The sequence below is a fragment of the Apteryx rowi genome, unplaced genomic scaffold (assembly GCF_003343035.1).
Source record: "Apteryx rowi isolate R43461 unplaced genomic scaffold, aptRow1 scaffold_483, whole genome shotgun sequence".
NCBI lineage: Eukaryota > Metazoa > Chordata > Aves > Apterygiformes > Apterygidae > Apteryx > Apteryx rowi.
The window spans coordinates 315,381-340,128 of NW_020450742.1; the positions used below are offsets into that span (position 1 = coordinate 315,381).

At 36.8% G+C, this 24,748-nt stretch overlaps 1 protein-coding gene across 4 annotated transcripts; it reads left to right on the forward strand.

The window, feature by feature from the left end:
* The first annotated feature begins 231 nt into the window (after positions 1 to 231).
* On the forward strand, positions 232 to 18,701 carry CAAP1 (caspase activity and apoptosis inhibitor 1). 4 transcript variants are annotated; one of them, XM_026078708.1, is made up of 7 exons: positions 232 to 511; positions 1,071 to 1,271; positions 2,827 to 2,911; positions 3,450 to 3,525; positions 12,314 to 12,387; positions 15,754 to 15,813; positions 17,587 to 18,701. In XM_026078708.1, the coding sequence occupies exons 1-7, from the start codon at positions 458 to 460 to the stop codon at positions 17,928 to 17,930; spliced, it is 894 nt and encodes a 297-aa protein (XP_025934493.1). In that variant the 5' UTR covers positions 232 to 457; the 3' UTR covers positions 17,931 to 18,701. The 4 variants fall into 4 exon arrangements, with proteins under 4 accessions (XP_025934493.1, XP_025934496.1, XP_025934494.1 ...); XM_026078711.1 differs by lacking the exons at positions 232 to 511; positions 15,754 to 15,813 and having other exon boundaries at positions 1,057 to 1,271; XM_026078709.1 differs by lacking the exons at positions 232 to 511; positions 12,314 to 12,387 and having other exon boundaries at positions 3,450 to 3,509.
* The last annotated feature ends 6,047 nt before the right edge of the window (positions 18,702 to 24,748 follow it).

The window sequence follows — 24,748 nt, forward strand, 5'->3', positions numbered from 1 at the left end:
GGGCGGTGCCTTCTCCCCGCCGTGTCTCGGAGCTGGAGCGAGGGGCGGTGGGGTCCCTGTGGCGGCAGGGCCTGAGCCGTGCCCGCCTTCCGTGGCGCCCCCGGCGGGCGAGGCCTGGCACTGCCCTCTCTGCCCGTGGGGAAGGCTGGGTGCAGGCGTCTGCTCCCTCTTCCCGCCTGGCCCCTTGCCACTGCTTTCTTTCCGTTCGCGCCTGTGTTACGTCTGTTTTACGCCTACATTTCACTGGCACGAACACAGGGCCAGTTATGTCTAGTCAAAACTTATCCGCACGAAGCGGGACGGAAGAGAGAGTCCTGACTCACTGGAGACCAGAGCATAGCAAAGGTGGCAGCACATGGCAAGGAAGAGAAGCAGCGTGAACATGTCAAGGGAAAACTTGTCTGTGTTTTCCCTGGGAAAAGTGACATGGCACACATGCTTAGAGATGGCCTGAAGCATGATGCTCATTTTTCGGAACTGTGGGTGTATTCTAGGAAGTTTTGGCTCTCAGGTACACAGCAGGCTACGTGAATCCTATTCCTGAGTGAATCTCAGCACCTTCAAAATGTATTCCTGTTAACCGTATATATGTCTTCCAATGATAGAACTTTCTGATATGAAGCCTGCTTTTTTTCTCAGAAAACTGTCCCACACAGGGTATTGTTTGCAAATCTCCATTTTAGCAGGATAATTTTAAGTTACCAGATTAATGCTTTAAGTGCGCAAAAAAATTAGAGAAATAGATTTCTTGCACTGTAAAGCATAAATAGAAGCAGCAACTAGATGAATCAGTTTCATTTACAGATAATACTTTCTCATTAATACCAAAAAGTACTTTGTGCTTCTTAAAGGGTTGTAAAAGTTTCTCTTGCATAGAGATGATTTCAGTTTATAACTTCCCCAGTGCAGTTACCTTGCAAACTAAATCAGTATTTGGAAGCTTGTAAGTGACTTGCAGTTGTAAAAAGTTATGAAGGAAGAACTATTGCTAACACAAATGAAACTGTAAGTTTTCTTCTTTTCTAGTTCACTGGAAAACATGGAAATTATATTTTCCCACTCAATTTTAGGAAGCAAAATGCAATGTACCATCTGGAGAAAAAGAGGAAGAAGCTGAACAACCCAGTGATATAGAGGAAGGTGGATTAGATCTCAGTGTGTCGCTCAAACCAGTCAGTTTCTACATCGCAGACAAAAAAGAAATGCTTCAGCAGTGTTTCTGTGTCATAGGAGAGAAGAAACTACAGAAGATGTTGCCTGATATTTTAAAGGTACTAGTATACATTTGCTTTTTATACTGATTTTACAATCTTGAATGCTTTTGTAAGAGACTCTGTTTCTCTTTCAAGTCTAGAGGACTTCCATCTAAAAACCTACCTGTGTATTTCTTAAATCAAAGTTATGTAAAGTTTGAAAGTGGGACATTTTTGAGATTTGGTATTGTTCTAACTTAGTCCTTTTTCTGTTGTTCAGATATTGCTGAATTGCTGTTTATTTTTACACTCTCCATCTGTATTGGTTAGTCATATGCAAAAGGAGCTTCAAAATTGCATAAATAGTGAATTCAGTAGTGTTACTCAGTAATAAATGTGCTAATTTGTTAATAAAAGTTTGACTTATATTTGTGTCAGCTGAATTTCTTTTTATGTTATTAAATTGAAGTCCGAGGCAAAGCAATAAAAGCCCTTCTGGAAAATTGTTTCTGGAAGCTGTAATTTCTGTGGACTTTTAGTACTATCTCTAGAATTTAGTGGCTTGGAATATACACCTTCTGAGTCTTGTGAACTAGAGAACTCAGTAAAGAAATTAGGTTAGCAACCTATACAGAAGAAGAGGCTCCAGGTAAAATGTTTGATCTGCTTTTTAATTGTTTTTCAATTTTTGTCTTGATCTGAGAGTCACATTGTTAATATAACTGAGGCAGTACTTATTCAGTGTAAGCTCTTAATGAATTGCATGTAGTCTCATCTATTTTTCACCTCTGGGAGAAGAAAAGAGATCTGGAGTAGAGTGGTTGGAGGCAAAAGCGTTACTGAGTTGGAAGCAAAGAGCTTTGTGGTATAGAGCCAAACCTACGTTAGCATCAATGTTACAATATGCTCAGCATTTACTAATTTTGGTACGTGTACGTGGTATCATAGTTCATTTAGAAGTGTGAAACTATCACTTCATCAAGAGGACTCTATCTAGACTTTGACAGAACTGGATGATGTTCAAAAAGATTAAAAAAAAAAAGTTTTACTGGAAAACCTATACACTTTGACAGTGTTGTATACATCAGTTATGAAGCTTGTATGTTATGTATGAAGCCTGAGAAATGGATCACAATTTACATATTTCTCATGTTTCCTGTTGGTGTTTTGTCAATAGCAGTGTTCGCTTCAGTTCCTGAACTTGGATTTAGCAGTTGGCCCTGGTCTGTGCAGACTTGGTTGTGTAATCCAGCTGCTCCCTAGTGATAGAGAATTAGGAGTAATCTGGGCTACAGCTGGCTTACTGTTTCATGCTTCACTGCTATACCTCAGTATTTTTACTGCTTAGTGTTACAGCCACAAAGGAAATTCTCAGCTATAGATCAAGTAACTGGTAGTTTATTGCTTAAATTTTCAAAAGCAGTATTTTTGGTGGTTGTTGCAGTTGAAACACCTACCTGGGGTTTTTCAGTAACTGCATCAATGCAAGTCAGAATAGAGAAGGGACTTGCAATCTGTGTTAGCTTTTCCTTTAGTGGGATTGGATTGGAGAGTTTATTATCACTTATAAGAGCTTATTATCATTCATAAGAAATTTTTAGTAGCTAGTGATCTTTCTTATCTCTCTTCTTAGAACTGTTCCATGGAGGAAATTAAAAGGCTTTGCTTGGAGCAGTTGGAGCTGTTATCTGAAAAAAAACTGTTGAAGATTCTTGAAGGTATGAATGAAACTTTTCTTCTCTGGTGTACAGTGGTGCCTAAAAGAAAGGACGGGGGAAAAAAAAAGTAAGACTGGCTTTGCATACCCTGTTTAGGATATGGCATTCCAGCTTTTCAGTATCTTGTTGAACTTACAGTTGATATCTAAAGGCTAATTTCTGTAATAATATTGCTATCTTGTCAGTTAAGTGGAGCACTTTGGAATTTTGATTTGGCAGGGCATCTTCTATTAGTTTTTCATGTCTCCTGTGCTTTACTTTAGTGAGTGTGGTATTGTACCAGCAATACCAGTTCTCTGTTTTTAAGTAATTTAATGTAACAGGAAAATGCTATAAACTAGTCTTAGCTTGTGGCAGGCAGCTATTTCAGAAGTTGCTTTTTGTGTCTGGGTAAGTCGAATTTTAGTACATCTCTTTCAGATGGAAAAAATCTCTCCTGATCTCAAGTAGAATTAATCATCAAAAATAAGACTGACTATATATCATTAAGTCTATTACCTGGTTAAATTTTCATATGTTTGAAATTGTATATATTTAGGCAAGAACGGAGCTGATTCTGATACTGATGAGGATGCAGATGGAGGAGACAAGACTGGAGGTGAATCAGTCAGTCAGTGAGTAGAAGAAAGCACTTTGAAACTTAATTGAGAAATGCTGAATGATACTGGAATTTCTCATGAGAAACGATCAAATGTAGCACTGAAAGACCCCTTCACTATAACCTTAATTATGTGATTAATCCAGTAGAATGACAATGTTCTGTTATTGCTAGGAGGATTAAACTTAAAAACACAGCTGTGTCACTCTATAACATCAAATTTGTCTTAGGCACAAAAATGAGTTTTGTAGTGACATTATTGCCTATCAATTGAGTTGTAGTACAAATCAAACATATGCACACCCTTAATCTGCAGCAAAAGTGTTGTAATATGGTTTAGTTTAACCCTCTTTTACTGAGCTAAAATGGGTTGAATAACCCCTTCACGCTTAGGTCAATGAACAGTGCTAAGAGTACTTTAGTTTGGCTGAGATTTTGCTTCCTTTCCCTCCTCTGTGGTCCTTGGTTCCTGTCCCATTTGGAGCAGCACTGTCACTCACCTGATCCCATGATCTCTGCTGTGGTCCTTATATAAGGTTTAGAATTTCAAGTAGAGGTTTCTGGTTGCTTATTCCTAGGCTGACATCTGTCAGTTTTAAAAAACGTCAGCACTTCTTAACATACTTGTATTTTAGTTCTGTCTTTTAAAGACAAAAGTCTTGTGTAATATGTTACTGAATCAATTCTTTATAGAAGGTTTGAACTTTGTCTGGCAGTTTCTAGGAAAGTAGTTCAGGGGAAAAATAAAGTTAATAGTTATCGGTCACAATATATCAACTGTTATGAGTCCAGTCCTGTTCTTACAAAATAACAAGCATGTATGAAAACCGTAATTTTCCTTTCTTAGATGCTGACTCACACATCCAGTGCATAGACTTAATAATCACTCTGAGAGGTAGTTGACTCTTCACCAGGTTTGGGCTGATTAAGATGCATTTTACTTGCTGTTTGGTTAGTTCATCTAGATTTGCTGAATTGAAATAGTTGGGAAGGGTGATGACAGTAATCCAAATTTCACGTTCTGGTCAGTATTTTGATTCAAGAGACCTAGTTTCTGATCCTATCTTTGGCCAGAAGAGGTTATGAAGTTATTAAAGTGATTTTCTTTGATCTTGTCTTGTCATAATTAGGTTCTTAAAAGCACAAAGACTGTATGAAATGTAGAGATACTAAGATGTGTGATGTTTCAGTTTTTCATGTGTGATGCAATTTTAGTACCCTCTGACACTGTTTCTTCTAGGTTTCCATTGGGAACTGCTTTGTGACTATATCCTCCTCTTTGCTACCTGTTTCTTACATGGTCTGTGAATGGTGTCATTAGACCCATTTATGTGACTAATTTAATCTTTTGGTCTTTACCCTCTGCTGAACATTTATAATGTTTGTTGTTTTTTTTTAATTTACTAAATATCAGGTCTCTTTCTGTAAAGTTTCTTTGCCAGTGACTGATGTTTTGCTAGTGAACTTTTAAATAGAGTGGCCTTTTTGGCTAAGGAAACCATGAAAAATGACACAGAATTTTGATGTCTTCAGAAGTTATTATTATTTATTTATTTATTTTTATTAAGGCCTAATTCAAACAATCTTTATCCTAGAGAGGAATGGCTGATTCAGTGAGTTTCAGGAAGGTAGTTCCATGGCCCCAAGGGGTTTCAAAACCACTGTTCAGAACATTTAGTTATGACCTCCAGCTATAAAAGATTGAGTAAAACTTTATTTATATGCAAATAAAGCAATGGCTGGAGGTGGGGAAAAAAGTGAAGGGTGGAAATTATTGTCACTTAATAAATAAAACGCAACAAAATAAGGAAAGAAATAGAATTATAATTTTTAACTAGTGGATAGCTGAAAGCATTGAACAATCCTGTGCCACTTGCCCATGGCAAGTAGGAAACTTTTTCAGGAAAACAACATGAAAATCTGTAGGATTTAAATTGCGATTTGGGTTTACCATCCTTACTACTGTACAGAAAACCTTCTAGGCATAAACAGTAACCAAAGTGATTTGGCTATCATCTTGATGTTTCTTTGATCCCAGTTCTGGTTTAAAAAATATTGACAAGCTTCAACAATACCCGTTTATCAGTAGAAATCCAGAAGGTTTAAACCAACACATCTGAAGACATTCAAATTATATCCAAATATACAGGCTTTCCTGGAAGAGTGTATTGTTCATACTGTGCTTTTTATTTTCCCCAAATATGCAAATACACATCTCTCTCCAAAGACAGCTTAAGTCTAACTGTGTCTGTGTGCCTGAAAGTAGCAGGGATTTAGAGAAGCTTCTCCAGGGGTACAGAGAGGGTTCCAAGTTGCAAAACTCAGATCTTAATCCAAAGCTCTTGGATAGCATCACATCTGTAATTGCAGTTTTAACCTTCATTTTTCTGATACATATATGAAAGTCCTCATTCTGTTGGTACTGCCAGAGGTCCTGAGGTTTTTCTTCAAGTTCAGCTCCATAAAAAGCTTCAGCTGTTTCCATCAGCATGTGGAACACTTGTTCTGTTATTTTGTCATGGACATATTCAAAGTTGAAATTCAAGGTGATTCTAGAAATTATGAAATAATGTGCAAGGACAGAAGCATCAGGACTTATGCTTGCCAAAAACTGAAAATTGCTGTTACAATAGATGTCTTCCATTACTTGAGAGCTCTGAATAGTTTAAGTATGCTGTTCTCAGATCTTTACTATTATTTGTTTCTGTCTTGCTGTTCTGCAATGGAATACTGTTAAGCCAAGAGAATTGCTGTAGACCAAGTTTTCCAACTAAATGACAGACTGTTAATTGAAAGGATTTAGCCAAATAACATCCTTTAAAACCAGCTATGCATTCTTCCCATTTCATTTCAAAGGAGTAAGCAGGTTCTTAAGCTATTTTGTTCCCATTCCCTGAACTGTCTCTTTAAATATCCTCTGATAGAAGGACTGAAGGTAGTAAGGCTGTAGTAATAGAACATGAAGTAAAAGAACAAACATATTGGATATAGTTTCTGGTGATCATACATTCAGATGTGTAATGTGAGCAAATTATCTTTTGCTCTGAAATTTCACATGCTTAAGATTTCAACATGGGAAAGCTTTCAGTTTAATATTCATAGTTGGAAGAGTTTTAAAGGCCTTTTGCCACTTTGCTGTCATGAGTGCTATTTTTGCTTGGTTTGTTTTAGAAAGGTTATCAGTTTAAATGTTTTCCGTGTTTTAACATATTTTGCTCCCAGATACTGAACTGATCTCAAGCATTCAATTGCCATCTGATATTTGACCATTGTAGGACAATTTGGTTATCTCCACCATTTGGAATCACTGGAAGAATGGGACACATGAATCACTGAGTAGATATATAAGCACTTGGCATCTGTTCACTGTCTTCTGTTCTCACAGTGGTCTTGTACTGCACTTATAATGGGACTGAAGGACTTTTCATAGAACATTAAACTATTTGATTAGCATCTGTCATTTGGAATACTTTTTCCTGAGGGACAGTACTTCATAAGGCTTTTTTCTGCCCCCCATCCCCCCCCCCCCCCCCAATTAATCCTTTTAGTACTCATTTGTCTTGGAAGCCTACCCTTTAAATGGAACAAAAAGTTGCAGGGAACTTATGAGGATTTAGAATTTATAGGAGGGTTTTATAGACTTGGAACTGCAAAGGCAAGTTTTACTGTAGGAGTGTACATCTTTATGTCAGAGGAGCAGAAGCACTGATCTCAGGCTACACTCCAGAGTTTAGGTGGATGTTTCTTAATGACCATTAAAAGTTCTGTAAGAAAAGTGTCAGACCTTGAACTTTAATACAGGTGAGTGACTTATCTTTTAAGGTTAATTCATCGAGCCTCGATGAGGCTTGATCTACAGGTTGGAATTTCCCCAAAACAGACAGCTTTGGAGCTGGATAGAGTCCATTTTTCTAGTCTAGTGCCTTGTGATTGTATCTTGTATTGTCAGACTGTCTTCTAGTCCGGTAATTCATAACCTTTGTTTTTGCCACAGATCTTTTCTTTCTGGTTTGGTCTTCAACCCCAGCTACTGCTGCAGATTGGAATCTCAGTCTGCAGCTATCCACACCTCTAACCAGTACCATTTTCCCCTAACCTGTGCTGATATCTTACTGCACTCTGCATAATCTGCTGGAACTGTGGTACCAACTCGCCCTCAACTCCTAATTGCCTCCATAGCTGTGCAAATTCCAGTTTACAGCAAACTGTAATAGATAGGTGCTCTTTGCTGAAAAGAACATGCTGTGCAAATCTGTTGAGGGCAGATTCCTTGGCTGTCTTCTCTATTAAAAAATATATATATATCGTACTTCGTCTCTTTGAAGAGTGACTTTGAAGTTAGCTGTCATTCTAAAGGAGAAATCATCTTTAATGACATGAAAAGAGAGAGCTCCAAATTAATGTGGTCAATTCTTAAGCAACATTGACATGAAAGAAGAGGATATTAGATTGCACACTATGTCATTACCTTAATTATAGATCAGCATATCGTCTGTTGCTATTGGAGATATGATTTATGCTCCCCTTTAAGTCTATATCTCAAATTTGAAAAAATGTTGCTTACTAGCGAGGTTAACAAGCTGAGAACAAAACTGAACTGTAAACTGAATTACTTGTGGTTGGCCACAAGATGGTGCAAAATACCTTCTTATTAAGTAGAGAAGATTGACCGTCAATCCAATCCAACCCAACCAATTCTGATAAAGTAAAATGTTCTGTGAAAGACTACTTTTGGGATTCAAAAATTGTTTTGCTGACAGCAGGTAGTCTTTATAGGAACTTATTTTTACTGTAGCCATAGATACTGACTAGGTAACGGATAGATTTTACAACAAGTTTTGATGTGTGATTTTTAGTTAATAATTTATTTTTTTGATAGCTGTTAAAAGAGATGTAGCTAATTTCACTGTTGGTGTTTGAAAAAAGCTGCATATAGGTCACTGAAGTTTCTGTCAAATGGATGATAATTCTTCAGTGGAATTTGACTTCAGGACTCTGGGTAGTAAGAACTTTATCAGAAACTTGGAGTTTTGTGACATCTTTCTTCTTTAAAGCTATTTGATCACATAAAATCCAAGTTTCCCAAGCAACGCATTGCTATCAAGCACTGAGATGGCCACTAGTTCAAAAGGATGAGAGTGTGTGTGTGTGAGAGAGAGAAGGTGGGACAGGAGGGGCAGGAACTTGCAGCCCCCGCACCTTTTTGTCGTAGTGATGAGTAGGCATTATGGGGGCATCATAACCTTATCTTGGCAGAGAGCTGACTGAGTATGCTGAATCATGGCTGACAGTGGTAGGAGTTGCTGAACTTGCTAGGAGTAGCACTTGCACAAACATTAACAGTATGGATGGCCTCATCCTGTTCCTCCTTTCCAGCTGATCAGGATGGAGGACTACTTGTGGAATATATGTGTATATGTATATAAATGTATGTGTATATAAATATATAGTGTGTGTGTGGGGGGGGGGTGCATGGGCTTTGACTCTCAGTAAATCTAGTAGCAGGTCTCAGATCCCCTAGTCTCCCTGATTCCTGGTGCTTGGACATATGAGCCCCCCAGGTTTAGAGCCCCACTCCAGCCGCTGGTAGTCAGACTTCCTTGCACGCACATGCATACAGATAAATGGGTCTTTCCGGTAACTGGTCCAGACCTATGATGTAGCTGACTCTTATTCCCCTGGTTTCTTGCGTATCTAGCTTGGACATAAGTAAGGTCCTTACAGTTGCATGCTTGCAGACCCCTGCCTCTCTGGAGTTTGGCTCCAGACCTTACAGTCTCTCTGGTAACTGGCTTTCAAACCTCTTATCCTACTTGCTGGCTAATCTAGCTTGAAGTGTGCTCACAAGTTACATACATCTACATACACACCAATGCACAATATTGAAGTTTCTCAAGCTAGTGTGTGCATGCTCCAGTCTGTCCAGTTGCTGGCACTTAGACTTGCATACAGACACACAGAATTGAGAACTCACTCATTCACAAAAATAGTTAGCAGTAGAGTTTAATATGAAGACAGGATAGACTCCAGTGATCAGGTGCAGGGTTCAGCCAGAAAACTGTACTGACAAGCAACCTGTCTGTGCTGAACTGGCCTCTGTTATCCCCTTTTCCCACCTTTGGTCCTTCCTCTAACATCCCATAATATCTCACATATTTCCATAATCCTCTTAAAAACATCCCGTAGTAAGTTTTACGCAGACCCCAGTTGCTGTTTGCGGCATTCCATAAGGAGACTCTTGCCCCTGTAGGCAGGAACAGTAAGCCCCTTCAGTCTGTAGGGAGGTCTGGGGAGCCTCTGCAGTTGACTGGTCTCATGAGATTTCAGATCTGAACAGTGGGCTGGTTGCTCTCCTTTGACAGCCCTAGAAATATCCAAGTCAGGGTGCCCCTTTGCACTGATTAGGTTACTGGGGTGGTTCTGCTTGTCATTGTTCTTCAGCTTCTCACTGGGCCTTTGTGTTGATGGTGATTAACCCATAATCGCATAACCTAATGGAAAGGACAGTGCAAACAAGAACTAAACATGATGAGTCTTGGCTGTGGCTGTACAGGTGACAGGAGAACAAAACCTGAAATTCCTGGAAAGGTGTACTGTGATGCCATTGTGGACTGATTTGATTGATAATCTGTGCTGGCATCTGATATAATGCTACCCAGTAATAGAGATTAGTGGAGGAATGTTGTTACCCAGATGCTACCTCAAAGCAGAGCACCAGTTAGGCTTTGCTTCCAAGCTGCTGCCTGGAGCAAGACACTGAGAAGTGGGAGGGAGTGTTGCATTTCCCCCAGGCTAGAATGTGCAGGCTCACTGGAGTGGTAATTGAGATGGGACTCGGTTAACTGTACTTGTATGTGTGTGTGTACGAACGCAAAACGTTTCCTGATAGCCTTTCCTTTGCTTGGACCACCTAATAAATTGAGAATGGTAGTGTCATATTGTCTGGTGTTCCTTTTGCCCCATGACAGCAGGGAAGCTTGAGACCCTGGTTAACATGTATAAACAATCAAATACAGCAGACCCAATTTATTTGTAGAATTCCTGGGCTTATTCTACATCTAACAGGCAGGAGCTGTAATCCATCTTGCAATACCTCTGGCCTTTTTGGTGCAAGACTGAGGACTGAAATAGAAAATAAATGAGTAAACTCTTTGTATGTGAAGAGGCAAAGTCTGAGTGATTTTTTTTTTTATAAGGGGATTAGACTATATACACAGCTTTCTGTTCAATATATCTATTTGTACATCTAGTTTGTGTCTGCTCCTTCTATTTCAGCCCTGTCTGGGAATGGAATGTCCAACAGAAATTATACAGAACTGGGCTTGGGAGAATACTTTTTGAGATGAGTAAGTAGGGAAGCAGACTTAAAGCAAAACACACCACTGAGATGTTCTGAGAAAAATGTATCTTAGTAAATAATCTGTTCCTAGTTTAGTATAATGGCCGTGGTCAGTAGATTTCTTTTGGGGTTTCTCTACTTAAAGTGAGCATTTTCTACTGATGCAAAACATTTTTTAATCTTTTTTTCGAATGCTGTGTCCATATGAAAACATCCCCACTTTCTCGTTATCATTTGTGGCACATCTACATAAGCATTTATGTTGCAATGGGTACAAAACGTGGGAGAAACAGTCAATTGATTTGTAACCTTTGCTATTATAGAAAGGGAAATAACCATCAAAATAACTCTCTCTGAACCAATCTGGCTAGCAGCATTGCTATGTTCTCCCTCCTGTCATGGTCGTTGGACTTCTGAAACAAAAATACATCTTTGACATCCTTGGGAAAATTGATCTATATTCAACTCTGGGGAAAGCTTTCAGGCCGTTACTGGAAAACAAGTTGTTAAAGTCATTATGCTTACATCTGTGATATCAGAATATCTCTATCCTTTTTATGGTACTGTTTAGCTCCCACAGGCAGGTTGGTTGCATTGATTCCATATTAATATAATATGTGTTAAACCAATACCACACAGATAGCTAAGGTAGGAAAATGGCAATTCTGCTGTCAAAACGCTCATTAAATATGGCATCCAGATTCCACCTGTGATTCTGGGGCCTTCTGTGAACACTGTCCTTCCTTCTTCCTGTATATTTCACAATTTCTCATTTATATTTTCACAGCTTGTACAAGCAGTGCACGCAAAATGTGGGAGGGAGATGAGCATTTCACAGAAGTGTCTCTTCCTTATACTGTATATAAAACATATGAAACCTTAAAGGTCATGTGTGAAAATCCTTAAACTGAAGGAAAAAATTGCATATTTTAAAATGGAGAAACACAAATACTAAACAGAACACAACCTAATAGTTTAAAAGCATTTGTTTTGAAAAGCAGTCCTTTGTAAAAATGTGAGATTTTGATACAGGAAAGGTAGATGGTGGTAGGGTAATAGTTTCTTTATAAAAATAGCTAGTAAATTCCACAATAAAAGAATAAATAGTATTTGAATACAACTGAAACTGTAGTTTTTCAAATTATTTAGCTGTGTAACAATTTGTTCTTGAGTTTTGGAGATAAGCCCCTCATACTAGGGAGATGCTGCCTCTGAGGATTATTATTCTGAAAGACTAGTGTAGTGAGAAAAGTTACTTGTATATTACTAGGGAAAGCAAAGTGGAAAAGTGTTCTCAAGTGATTAGAATAGCAGTATGTGAATTCCTTTCATCTTTTTTCACATGGTAGCTTGCCTTTCAGCCTACCACCATACAGTTTCTTCAATGTAAAGCCAATGTTTCTTTGAAAAGTCCTCTTTATATTGTAAAATACATAGACAAAAATGTCTTCTTGTTTGCTTCCAGACAGGATAACAGTATAGACTCTACTTCGTTTCTGAGAGAAGACAACAAGGTGGAAGGTCAGGAATCAAAACAAGGTATGCAGTAGAGGAAATGGAAGTTTTGTATTCCTGATGCTGGGCAGTGACTAGTTCAAAATAGCTAGTACCTCTCTCTTGAACGGTAGCTGTAATCACAGCGAAGCATCCTCAGAGGAATGAGATGGCACAGGTTTACAGCTTCTCCATCAGGCCCAGTTGTAAAAGAGGGCAAGGGAGCATTGAAAAAGTTTTTTGTAGGAATGATGGCTCCTCAGTTCTGTGGGACTGAAGGGTTTTGTAGCCTGAAGAAGCAAATCACAGCTCTTCAAAGCTTGCTAGTTTAACATCAAGAGCAGAGAATATAGTGGAGAGGAACATGACTGAAGGCTTGCAAGTCTCATTTGGCTCCTCATATCTAGTTTTTCAGCTAGAGGAACTTCAGTCATTTCAGATTCTTAGTGTACAGGTGATTGCTAATGCTGCCATTACTTTTGTCTGGGTTCTTTGAGAGCCAATTTTGCATTGTGCTGAGATGATCATACGAAACTACAGTAGTCTGTTTTGATATTTCCATTATAATAATTATTTGGGAAAACACTGTTTATAATTTAATCATTCTGTTAAATCTTGATATGTGATTTTTTGCTTTGTTTGATTATGCAGAGCTAAGGGCCATCTGAACGGTGCTTAACACCCACCACTCCTGATGACTGGCTCATTTTAGTTAAAGTCAGAGCCACTGAAAGTACACACTCAAATCCTTGGGTCTCTGAGGGGGAAAGTTTTGTACTGCATATTTTCTCTTTTTAAATGCAAAACTTCAGTGGGTAGATGTTCAGGTACTATAGTGACTGGCAGAATAGGAAATGCAAAGGCAGATAAATGAGTGATATACATATGAGTACCTGCTATATAAGGAAACCACTTCCTTAACCTCCATCAATATCTGTCAATTGCTGTCCTTACGTGAACACCGTATAGCAACTGCCAGAATTATTTTGTATGTGAAACACTAGAATTTTTACTGTTTCTGTCTCTCTTTTATTTTCATTTGGACTAGCTGTATGCAGTAAAGTCAGAAATAACTTTTCCAATCAGAGAATGTTGCAAATTCTTATTTTGTTGTTAGTCTTATAATATATTCTTATATATTCTATATTATAGAATATATTCATATATATGCTTATAATATTTCTCTTCTGTGAAGATCTGATATTATTTGCTTCCTGTGACTCCTATTTCACAGTTCAGAACCCAGTGTTAAAGGTGTGTTTTGAAACAACTTTGTGAAGACTGTTTTTTTATGAACTAATTAGTGAGGGGGATTAAATGGAGAAGGAAAGAGTCATAGTAAAAGCAGCAAAAATGTTATGAGCAGGTTGCTATGACTTTGTGAGGAATGCTTTAAATGTTGTTTGTTGTACTATACAAAGTGACATTGGAACTGAGATTTTCTGCAGATCTCTTCCGCTTCTGTATTATCAAATGGATAACTGTTCCAGGTGATTGCTTCCTTGCTGTTTTTTATGACTTTGTCAACCGCAGTATCATCATGGCTTTGGGCTCGTAACAGCAGCTTCTCTCAAGATGTTAGCTTTAAAAAAATTTTGAGAATATCAGTATAACTTATGAAATACAACTCCATAATCATTCTTTTTCTGAGCTGGAGCCTATGGTACTAAAGAAAAAGGGGTAGAGAGGAGCAGGTAAACAAAAGGGGATTTCATATTCATGAATTTCATGACTGTAGCTGAAGGAAAAAGTACACATTGTCAAAATGAAAGAGAAAATGAGAACCTAACCAAGACTTTTATTACTGTGTAAAATTACAGCTGCAAAAGAGGAAAATGAAGTCCATCAGCTAATTAAATAACATTTGAATGCCAAAGTGGTTGTATGAGTACTGTACATTATGCTGTTTTGGAGGCTTCAAATTCTGAATAGAACCCAAGGCAGTTTTGCCCAGCTTCTTGGCCCAAATAAACTGTCAGACAGGGATGAATGACTTATTAAGGAGAACAAAAATATTAATAGATCTTATTTGACCAATTCCAAATAGAACTCAGTTTCTTTCTGGTGATGAATTAGGATTATATGCTCAGAAGTTAACTTTTGGAGTTTTAACCACAGTCTGTTGATACACTTTCTTTTTGGTCCAGGGAAATGCTGTTCAATTGAGCAGTATGTTAGGTAAATACTGACTAATGCCAGGCAGCAAGACAGAAAAATTTCCATTCTTCAAACCTATTGCATCTCATTTCTTTTGATCTTTCACCTACTTTGATTCTTACAAGCTAACGTTGAGAAGATTATGTTCAAAGTTCATTTGGTACTGTGAGAAATGGGGAAAACTGCATCTGAAACTGATATATAAATCTTGAAGTTACTGTGACAGTAGGAACAGAGCAAAACTACTTAGAATTGAAGAAGTCCGTCAGGTGTGCATCTCATATGAGTACTTCTTATACTGTGCTGTGAGGAGGACTTCCTATAACTTTAAAATTATTTTTGGTTTAAGCTTTAAATTTTCACTACTTGAAAATTGTAATTTGTCTTGCAAAAAACATGGACTAAAGTTCTATGTAAACTTTATCCATGTGGCTAATCCTACATTTTCCTGAATTGAATCCACTTTCTTAAACTCATCAGCTTTGATCAGGATGTTGGGGATGCTGCATGCGTTAACAGCATACTTCTCATATATGCTGTATATTCCAGTATGATAGCTAATTTATGCTGTCATATTCTTTAACCATTGTTACTTGATGGTGGAGAATCGTGATTGGTGAATATCTAAGATCCTGAATCATGAGAGCCTTCTCAGTCAGGGTGACATGCAGTCCCCTTAAACAGGGACTTAAATGCTGTCCTGAATCATAGCCTGTGATCAGGAAAGAGGATCTGAATATATATTTGTTTGTTTTAAGTATAAACAGTGAAAAAACCTTTAATCCTGAATAAATAAAACCCCAGAGGTTGCGTTTAAAAAGACTGTTTTTTAGAAACAAAAGTAATCTGATCTTTCTGTAGACCAGGTATTCTGATAAAGCAACAATTTTTCTTTTTTGGGAGGGTGGGGGTGGGGGGGAGGAGTGGGTGGTGGCAGGAAAGCTGCATTTATATCTTATGTCTTCATATTTAGTATTAATTTCTTTTTTCACCCCATAAGGATAACAGTTTTGTCATAAAAGCAAAGAAAATTGTTTTTCTAAAGATCTTCTCTGCTTATGAGTAAAAAGCAAATGCACACTTGCACCAAAACCAGTTCTCTCTGGAGTTTTAAAAAGAGTTGGATTTTTTCTAAAGCCTGTTTTTCTTTTAACAGTAAAATTGATTTCTTTTAAGGTTTGTTGCTTAAACTAATTTTCAGCAAGGAAAAATATAATTTTGATAGTTCCTCTTCTACTGCTAATCTTTGCACAGAACTTCCACTGAATGAGAGRAGTTTGCAGAAGGATCAAGAAGAAAATTACGACCCACTATGTGCGTGTGGAGTTTTTCAGTTCTTTCTTATGTTTTCAAGAAATGTTTCCCATTATCTTTGCTGCATTTTTGAAGAAGTCCTTTATAATCAAAGGCTCTGAAACACTAACAGCTTAAAACAAAAAATTCTAAAAATGCCGTTCCAAAGATGCTTTACCCTTTATGAAAGGGGACAGAATTGCTCGTATTGGACTGAAACCCAAGTCTTCAAGGGAACATTCTTATTTGGAAGAATAGTAATAAAATTATTTCCAGAAGTTTTACAAGAATAAAATGGTAAATGTAAGCATCTTCAAGAGAAAAAAGCCAATAATAGGAAGATAATTAGCAAACAGTATTCAAATCATAGGTCCCTGCTGTGTTAGACTGCATTAGCAATGTCTTTTTTATAGTCTGAGCATAAATAAAACTCTGATTGCCTGGTTGTCAAAAAACAGTAATTCACAGAGGAAGTACTGCATTGGTTTTCAGTATATCAGATTTTTGCTTGTTGTGGATGAGTGATACTCGCAAATCAATAATACTTCTAGCCCTGGAGGTGTGAGATTCAGAACTAAGGTATGGATGGAAAAAAACTAGTAATTCTTAAAAATAGCTCAGTGGAAGAGAACATCTTAAAACCAAATGTTAAAAGACTAACTTTAAGGAGGTTTTTTTTGCTTTTTAAAAAGAATTAAATTTCAAAGGAGAACGGGTTTGCAATACTGTTTAAATATGTATTAAATACAGACTATCTTTGATATACAGGATCATTGTGAAAATAAAGTGGTTCATATAAGAATGTAAGCCTTATTTGAATCTTCATTTTAAGAAATTGTATGTATTTCAAAAATATAGGTGTGAAGCTCTAAACGCTCATTATTAATGAACTGGAGATACAGCCTTAACTATTGCATGGTGGTGCTACCAAGCACAATTATAAAACTTTTAGATCAGTAGCTTTACTGTCCTCTGGCTATGAATTGTTCATTTTAAGCACAAACCAATATTACTGGTAACTGTCCAGAGATGTAAAGGCTGGCTGAGCACTAATTTCTGAGGCCAAGGTGTCAAAAACAATAGTCTCTCTATAGTCAAATTATGAGATCATTTATGAAGGATTGTTAGAGTTTTGCTTTTATGTTACTGCACTGCCTTTTCTAATTCTTTTTTCATAAACCCAAACCAATGCCAGAACTTCTTCTATGTTTTACTAACCTGAACTAAATACATCTGAAATACTTGTGTGATAGATTCTGAATAACTGCACTATAAAGGGAGTTACTTATTAGTCTTTAGTGTCCTGTTCAGCTACAGTGTCCTCTTGCTTTTAAAATATACAAAATAGTTTTAAAGCATCTTTTTTGAATTGCTTTTTGAAAATTAAGTTTACGTTAAAAATAATACATCATGATCAACCCCAGAGTTTCCCCACATCAGTTCTTATTTTACACTGCAGGGGCTTCATTGTGACATAAAAGCTTATGACATTTTAATTAGGAAAATAGATCATGTAACTCCATATGATGGAATAAATTTTCCAGACACTGCTGCTTTGATATGCTGCATGTTCTTCTAAACTGGAATAAAAATGCATTAAAACTTGTCTAAATTAGATCAGCCTTAAAAATTCGAGGAGGAAAAAGAAGAGGAAATAGTTGTCTTTATAGATTTTTTTTTTGTCACTCTCTGAATCTGTAGAGAAACACTTTAAGCAGAAGCAATTTTTAAGGTAAAAGGGAAATCTTTCTGTTAGGCTTCTTACACTGTTTGATTGTTACATCTGTGCTACAGGCAAAGGAGAAGACAGTGATGTCCTCAGCATAAATGCCGATGCATATGATAGTGACATAGAAGGCCCATGCAATGAAGAAGAGTGTCCAGATGTGCAAGAAAATACTGTCAGAAGTGGAGCTGGTCAGATAGACGACCTTCAGAAGGACATTGAGAAAAGTGTGAATGAGATACTGGGGTTGGCAGAATCCAGCCCAAAGGAGCCCAAAGCAGCAACCTTACCTGTTCCTCCATCAGAAGATGTTCAGCCATCAGCACAACAGCTGGAGCTCCTGGAGCTTGAGATGAGAGCCAGAGCTATTAAAGCTTTAATGAAAGCTGGTGATGTAAAAAAACAGCCCTAAGGTTGTTGTTTTTAAGTTTTCAGTATTTGTTTTGAAGGGCGTGATGTCAGTTCTCTTCAGTGCTAAAGTATATTTGGACTGGGTATGACATTCCTCATTCAAACACGTATTGTGTATCTTGACCTGTGACTTAAACCATTGATAGTTGTTTCTGTTGACTTTGGTGTGCTGCTTCTATGATTTGCACAAATGGATTGGTGTGACACTGCATTTAGATCAGTGTCTCTTTGTGCTGGGTTATCTCTTCATATGAATCACGAAGTCACAGATTGTATAGAGCTATGCCAGGAGCCTGGTGCCTTTAAGAAAGGTTAAAAGAACAAAGTTCTTTATAACCCCCTGGTTAGAAATTAACCAGCTGTTTTATTTATGAGCAACTTGTTAACTATTTGAGAAACTTGATTTATATATACTTCATTAAAAATACCATTTTGAAGAGGTCTTTTGTGGTGTGACTACCTTCACCATCCTGTGATGTGATGTGAAATGCTTATTTCTCCTTGGGGCCCAGATTATAGTAATGTAAATGTACAAGTTAAAATTAGTGATGGTTCACTTTGGGCAAGTTAAAAGGATGATTTTAGAAATTTAAATTGCTTAGGAGAGGGGTTTTTTTTTCCTCTCTCTTAAGCAAACAATTGAACTATGTTATTGTTAGAGTTACAAAAATGCCTGAAAGTGACACACACTAGGATTTTTATATGCTATTGGTCAATTTTTTTATTGTCCTACACTGTCATCTTGTGTGTCATAACTGAAATCAAGAAAACAGTCTTTTTCTTGACTGTGAAGCTTTTTTCTTGAATATTTAGCATAATATTTAGGGCAGTGCAACAAATTGGAAACTATTTAGAAGACTCTGAGTTTTTGATATTTAACTGATATAGTCATTTCATTTCCACTGTAAATAGGAAAATCTACCTAATTTCAATATAAATGCTTTTTTAGAAAAGACATTTTATTTATTTCTATTATATAGGGTTTTAAAAACACAAATTTACATTTTCCATTTCAACTTTACTCCTTTATAAGTAACTTGTATTATATAGTTCATTTTCCTTCTATGATTACTTTTAATAATTAAACTAATTCTGATTTTGTTGGGAAGTAGTGCTGTTTTTTACTTGGCTGCTAATCAACTTTGTATTAAAATTTGTGTGTGTGTGTATATGTGTACACAYGCACACATACAGAAACAGACACCCCTCCCTCCTCCTTGCCCCACCAACTTTCATTAAGATCTGTGTGTGTGTGGTCCTTGCTAAGTAAAATGATTTGTTGCATTTTTGTTATATTGGGTGTTCCTTTGTTTTCTTTTTTAGAAAGCAAATAAGATATTTAGCAATAGTAGCATAGAATAATTTCTACATGCTACTTTGAAATACTACTGTAGACCTTGTTCTAGTCATATACTATATCTTAAATGTTCTTATAACATTTGTAATTTTCTTTTCCCTTTTCCCTTTTAATTCTTTTCCTTTTTTAACCCTTTTCCTTTTCCCCCTTCTTTTCTTGGTAGACGTGTCTTTAATAGCAAGCTTCTTACATATTTCTTAAAGTAGGATTCATTTTCTCCAGCATCCACAGTGCTATGAATAAAATGGGAATTATGTAGTGTAGCATAAATTTAATTACAAACTAAAAACTTCTTGCAGTGAGCATCCTCTAACTGATGGCAGTGACCTGAGTGAATTACAGCTGACTTCAATCACTGTATCCAGAACAACAACTTTTTTCCATTATTTTTAGCAATTGGAGGACATATGTTAGAATATATACATCCACTTCAATAGATAACTTTCTCAATCTCTGTGTTGTCTTGTATTAATTTTATTTAGCTGTTTGGGGAACCTGTGATTCATTTGAGGATGAAGATACAAAAGAGGTAATGGGAGAAAAGTGATTGGCAAAACCTAGGTATGCTGTCTTGTTCTTTTACTGGCTAGTGGAACTATGCCAGACTATAAAAATTAGTTTTTCTGCTTCTATTCTCATATAGCCCTTATCCTTAAGGTACTGAACACCTCACTTTGCCTACATATAGGAACTCAAAATCTTGCCTGCAAGGACATTTGCTTCCAAATCATATTAGTGCAACCGCATATATCACAACCAATAGGAAAACTTGATTTTTATTGCTTGCCTCTGTTCTTTCATTTCTAGGTTCATTTGCCAGTTCTTCCTACAATCCACAGTAGCACTGATGAGGCTTATAAAATCCTAAGCAATATAAATAACAAAAATCAATTATTAATATTGAAGAAAATGATAATCACGATAGTGTGATAGTTGATTGATAAGACAAATGTTTACGGATTTGTATCTTTCCTTTTTGACTGGAACGCTCTGCCATCTGTGGGTTCAATCAGCAATTTATCCTTCCACCGAAATAGGTGGTTCCTTGCTGACTGCAAAGTCCTGTGTGGCTCTGATGTATTTCTGCCAGCCATTGAATAGTAAATGCTTATTTCGTGCAGCAGTCACGCTTTGGTAAGGCATAACATGGAGTGCATTAGCAAAGCTAAATGGAAACTGAGTTTAATTCAGAAATATGTTCCACATGCCACTAGAACAACTGAAACGGTCAACTATACAAAGTCTTTTTGCATAGTGACGTCATGAATTATGCATTTGCTGTTGTTTGGAAACTAAGAAGTGCTGCTTCAATTTTTAAATTAGTACTTGGTTCTCTTCTACTGGCTAGTTATTGGAGGCATTTAGCAATTATTTGTGAGTTGAGCTTCATTTTCATACTGTTTTTTCAGGTCACCTTTAAGAGTTCATTTTATAGTCTGTTGATACTCTCAAAAGCTGTTATTTCAAGGTTTATAGCAAGAAATAGTATTTGCTAAGCTCTTCTTAATATGTAGTGTAAAAAAGAGAAAAAAGGCTTACTATGCATATGACAAGGTACATAATTACAATCCAATTAAATCTGAAATTAAAAGAGGAGAAATATTCCAGGAAAATTAAACTAAACTCTTTACAAAAAATGCATTTTTTTTAATATTATAAGAGAGACCTCATGTGACTGATTACACACAAGCTAATTCATTTGTAGGATATTGGACAATTGTTTTGGTTAAAAGTGGATCAGCTGAATTATATGGATTCCTGCATTGGTTCCTACCACTCAACAGTTTAAAAAATCCAGTATATTTTAAATATTTAGTAGACTTCTGTTTTATTGTTCACTTTTAAATATCACTATGATTTTTTTCCATTAAAAATAAATTCAGTATTTCACCTTGAGGAAGAGGCAATTTGTATGTAAAATGCAATCATGAATTATTTATGAAATATTAAAATTTTACTGGTTTTTGATCAACCACTTGCTTGAGAAGAAATGCACACAGGATGTTGGTCAGCATGAGGAGAAAGATCCTGATTATATTGCTGACTGGAACAGAATTTTTTTCTAATTTTGGCTTTCCTGAATAGATGCAGCATAGTGGTCTTTTAGGGAGGAGGAGAAATTGTGTTTGTTATAGGTTGTATTTTTTATGGATTATATAAATAAAAAGGTGTGACTCTGCAGAGAGCCAAAAGTACCAATTATTCCTGGTGAAAGGCTATAATGTAATTTTTATGGTGATTTGTTAGAGAACARTAATTAGATTTCAAGAAGTCGTTTTCTAGAGACAAATTATAGACAATTTAGGTTTGTTTGTAAGACTCTCTTCAATACAGTATTACTTCTGTTAGAAGAATGTTTTGCCTAAGATGCCAAGAGGCCAAGAAATGAGAGCCTTGCATAACTTTTTAAACATCTCTATAAATTCTTTGCTGTTTAAAATAATTATGATTATTAATCATAATGAATGAAAGTTTTGATCACTGACAATCAGTTTGCTTCAAAGTAGACATAAAGTAAATATATAAGATTGACTATATAAATGATCGACTATATCAAATCGACTATATAAATGATTTGCTTAAAATGTTCCCGTTCTGACCTGATAACGGTTAAATGCCATATTTAGCATGAACAGTATTGTGCTGCGTTCTGAGTCGCGGAGCTAGCTAACTGGAAAGACGGCTTCAGCAGCCCTGTCTGCGTTCTAGTGAGTATGGTTCCGCAAACGGCAGCCGCCGCGTGGTCACAACCCTGCGATAGGACAAAACGTCCCTTTGCCCGCACTATCTTTAAACATTCAGGGCAATAAAGGTCACACGAAGTTGCTTGGTTATTACTATTATCTTTTAATATTAGTCTACGAAAAGCCATTGTCTTAACTAAAGTTATTTCATTCTTGTCTGTGGCATAAAGTATATTAAGAGTTTTCTGAAAAACAGACCAACTGAGTAAAGGTTTTGTGCACGCAAACTTGTAATAAGTTGTCGTATAGTATTTTATATATGCATCTTAGATTTATAAGCCCTGATTTAGCTTTATGAGATCATTTAAATAGGTAAACATGTCAATTTCACAGAAAATAGTTGAAAATGAATTATGAAATAGATTCTTTAGTAAGGAAGGTACATGAGGTAGTTAATTCATGCAGTAACATGAGGGAAAGGAACATAACTATAGGAGCAGAGACACCAAATTAAAAACTGATTATGAAGTCCTGCAGTTTAGTCACGGTAATATAAACCTTTGTGTTTACTGCTAAGTCAGTCTGCAATATGTGGACAGAAAAAAAGTTTGTTTACCTTATTTATGGCCAAATTTAAATGTTAAAATACTGCAATTTTTTTTGTCAAATCTTGTGTTTTATGAGCCTCTCTTGGCATTAATATTAAAATATGTAAACAGAATACATAAAAGGTAAAGAAGAATCTGAAGCTTGTAAAAAGGTTTTAGCCATATACCGGTTAATCGAACTGATTCAGTAGTCAGACATGGGAAGACCCAAAAAGTATAACTGTAAATATTGTATGGTTATTAAACTGTAGAGCATAAGTAATCATCTCTGTTTAAAAAATGTGTGTTCATACTATGCACCATCACTTTCTTAAACACATGGAAAAATCCCATCATTTTTCAGGGTCTTGATTATTGTCAGACTTAAAGGTGAATTTTTGTATCTAATGGCTGTGCAAAGTTGTTCTTGGATGAGTATTCTACTCTGAATTGTTAAATCTGTGATCTTGCATCCCGTCTTCCACTTTCTGGCTCCAGTCAATCTATTTCACTTAAAATTCCAGCTTTACTTCCTTGGAATACTCTGCACAGTTTTGGATGTGCATTTTGAAGACACATCTGTTGGATGTGCAAAAAACGTAAAGTCTGCTAAGGTCGTCAAAGAAACAGAAAACTTGAGAAGTGGCTAGAAGAGCCTGTTTAATAAAATTAAAGTGAACAGGGTATGATTCCTGTTTATGCAGACCAGAGGAATGCTGGGAAAGAAATTTAAGCTGAATATGACTAATGGCAGAAGAATGAATGCTTGTAAGGTGGCTATGAATACATTTGGTTAGGCTGTTTTTTTTTCTCAGGCTGCCTCCTTGTGTCTGCCTCCTCCCACACCGCTTGTCGTATTGTGCCGGTAGTGTCTGCGTGGATGTGTGGAGAACCATATCAGAAAGCTGATCTGATCAAGAGATTGTGTTTTTCTTTCCCCTGCCAGTCCCCACCCCCTTTCCAGACTGGATCATTATGCTAATCCGGTTTGCTGTGTTGGCACAATGGAATGGGTGGCCTGAACATGGAAGGAGAGCGGAGCCTGTATGATTGGCACTGCTGCTGGAAAACTATATATTAAACCATGACCTTGAGATTTGGGGGTTGAACAACAGTTCTACTTGGGTGAAGATCTAACTACTGAAAATGACACTTGATCTCACTAAAGTAGTAGCACAGGTTATTCCAGTCCTTGAAATCTGAGGTGTCAGAATTAAGGCCATGATTTAATTCTGTCCTCTTGGAGTGGTACAGATCTGCACTCAAAAATAACAGTAGACATACTCCAAATTTAAACTATTTTAGCTGAGTATTAAGTTTGCCAATCTATGTGCCTCTGATTATTGATATGATTTTTAAGTGAAGTAACCGTAAATTTTAAATAAATTGCAAATTGTAAATAAGAAAAGCATATGTAGTCTGGTTGAAGTTAGACTGGTAACTCTCCTAATAGTATAGAAATTAAACTTTATAATCACATCCACACTAGAGGGCTGTATTGCTTTAAATATGTCAGTTTCAAAGAGCTGTACGCTTAAGAGCACTGCCAAATCCGTGTAAGCAAATTCTAGGTACTACTTTCTCCTACTTAAGAAAAGGGATTGGGAGCAGAATGGGAATGGGGAATGACTTGCAATTTCAAAAAATGTAAGGTAGGAGCAAGGAGATCTTGTTACATGTATTGTTTAGATGAGATACTGAAGTTTAGGGTTTAAGTGATTCTCTTAGTGTCTTGACTTGAAATGAGTGGCAAGGCTGACACCAGAACCCTGGTCCCTTCAGTCCTAATGTGGCAACTCGGATCAAGGACACACAACTCTGGTAGAACTAGGGGCAAGTAAAGTTTGCTGTACGGCAACATTTGGCCACCCTAGCATTTTACCTTCCCCACAGTATTTCTAGACTCTGCATATCCTGGTGCTTTTCTTGCAGTGTCCTATTTCTTTGGCTGACCTGCCCCAGTTCCCATATCATTCCAATGTTTTGGAACTGCTGTTAAAATTACAGGCACTCCTTAATCTATCTTTTTACAAAGCTCTCTGCTGCATCTGCTTTGCAAAATTAGGGTTAGTTGTTTGATTAAATACCTCCTCCAACTTACTTTCCAGGCCTCATCAGTATGTTGATGCAGAGCTATATTGAAACTAGGGTGGAAGTGGCATTGGAAAGCAAACTGATGGGACTTCCTGCC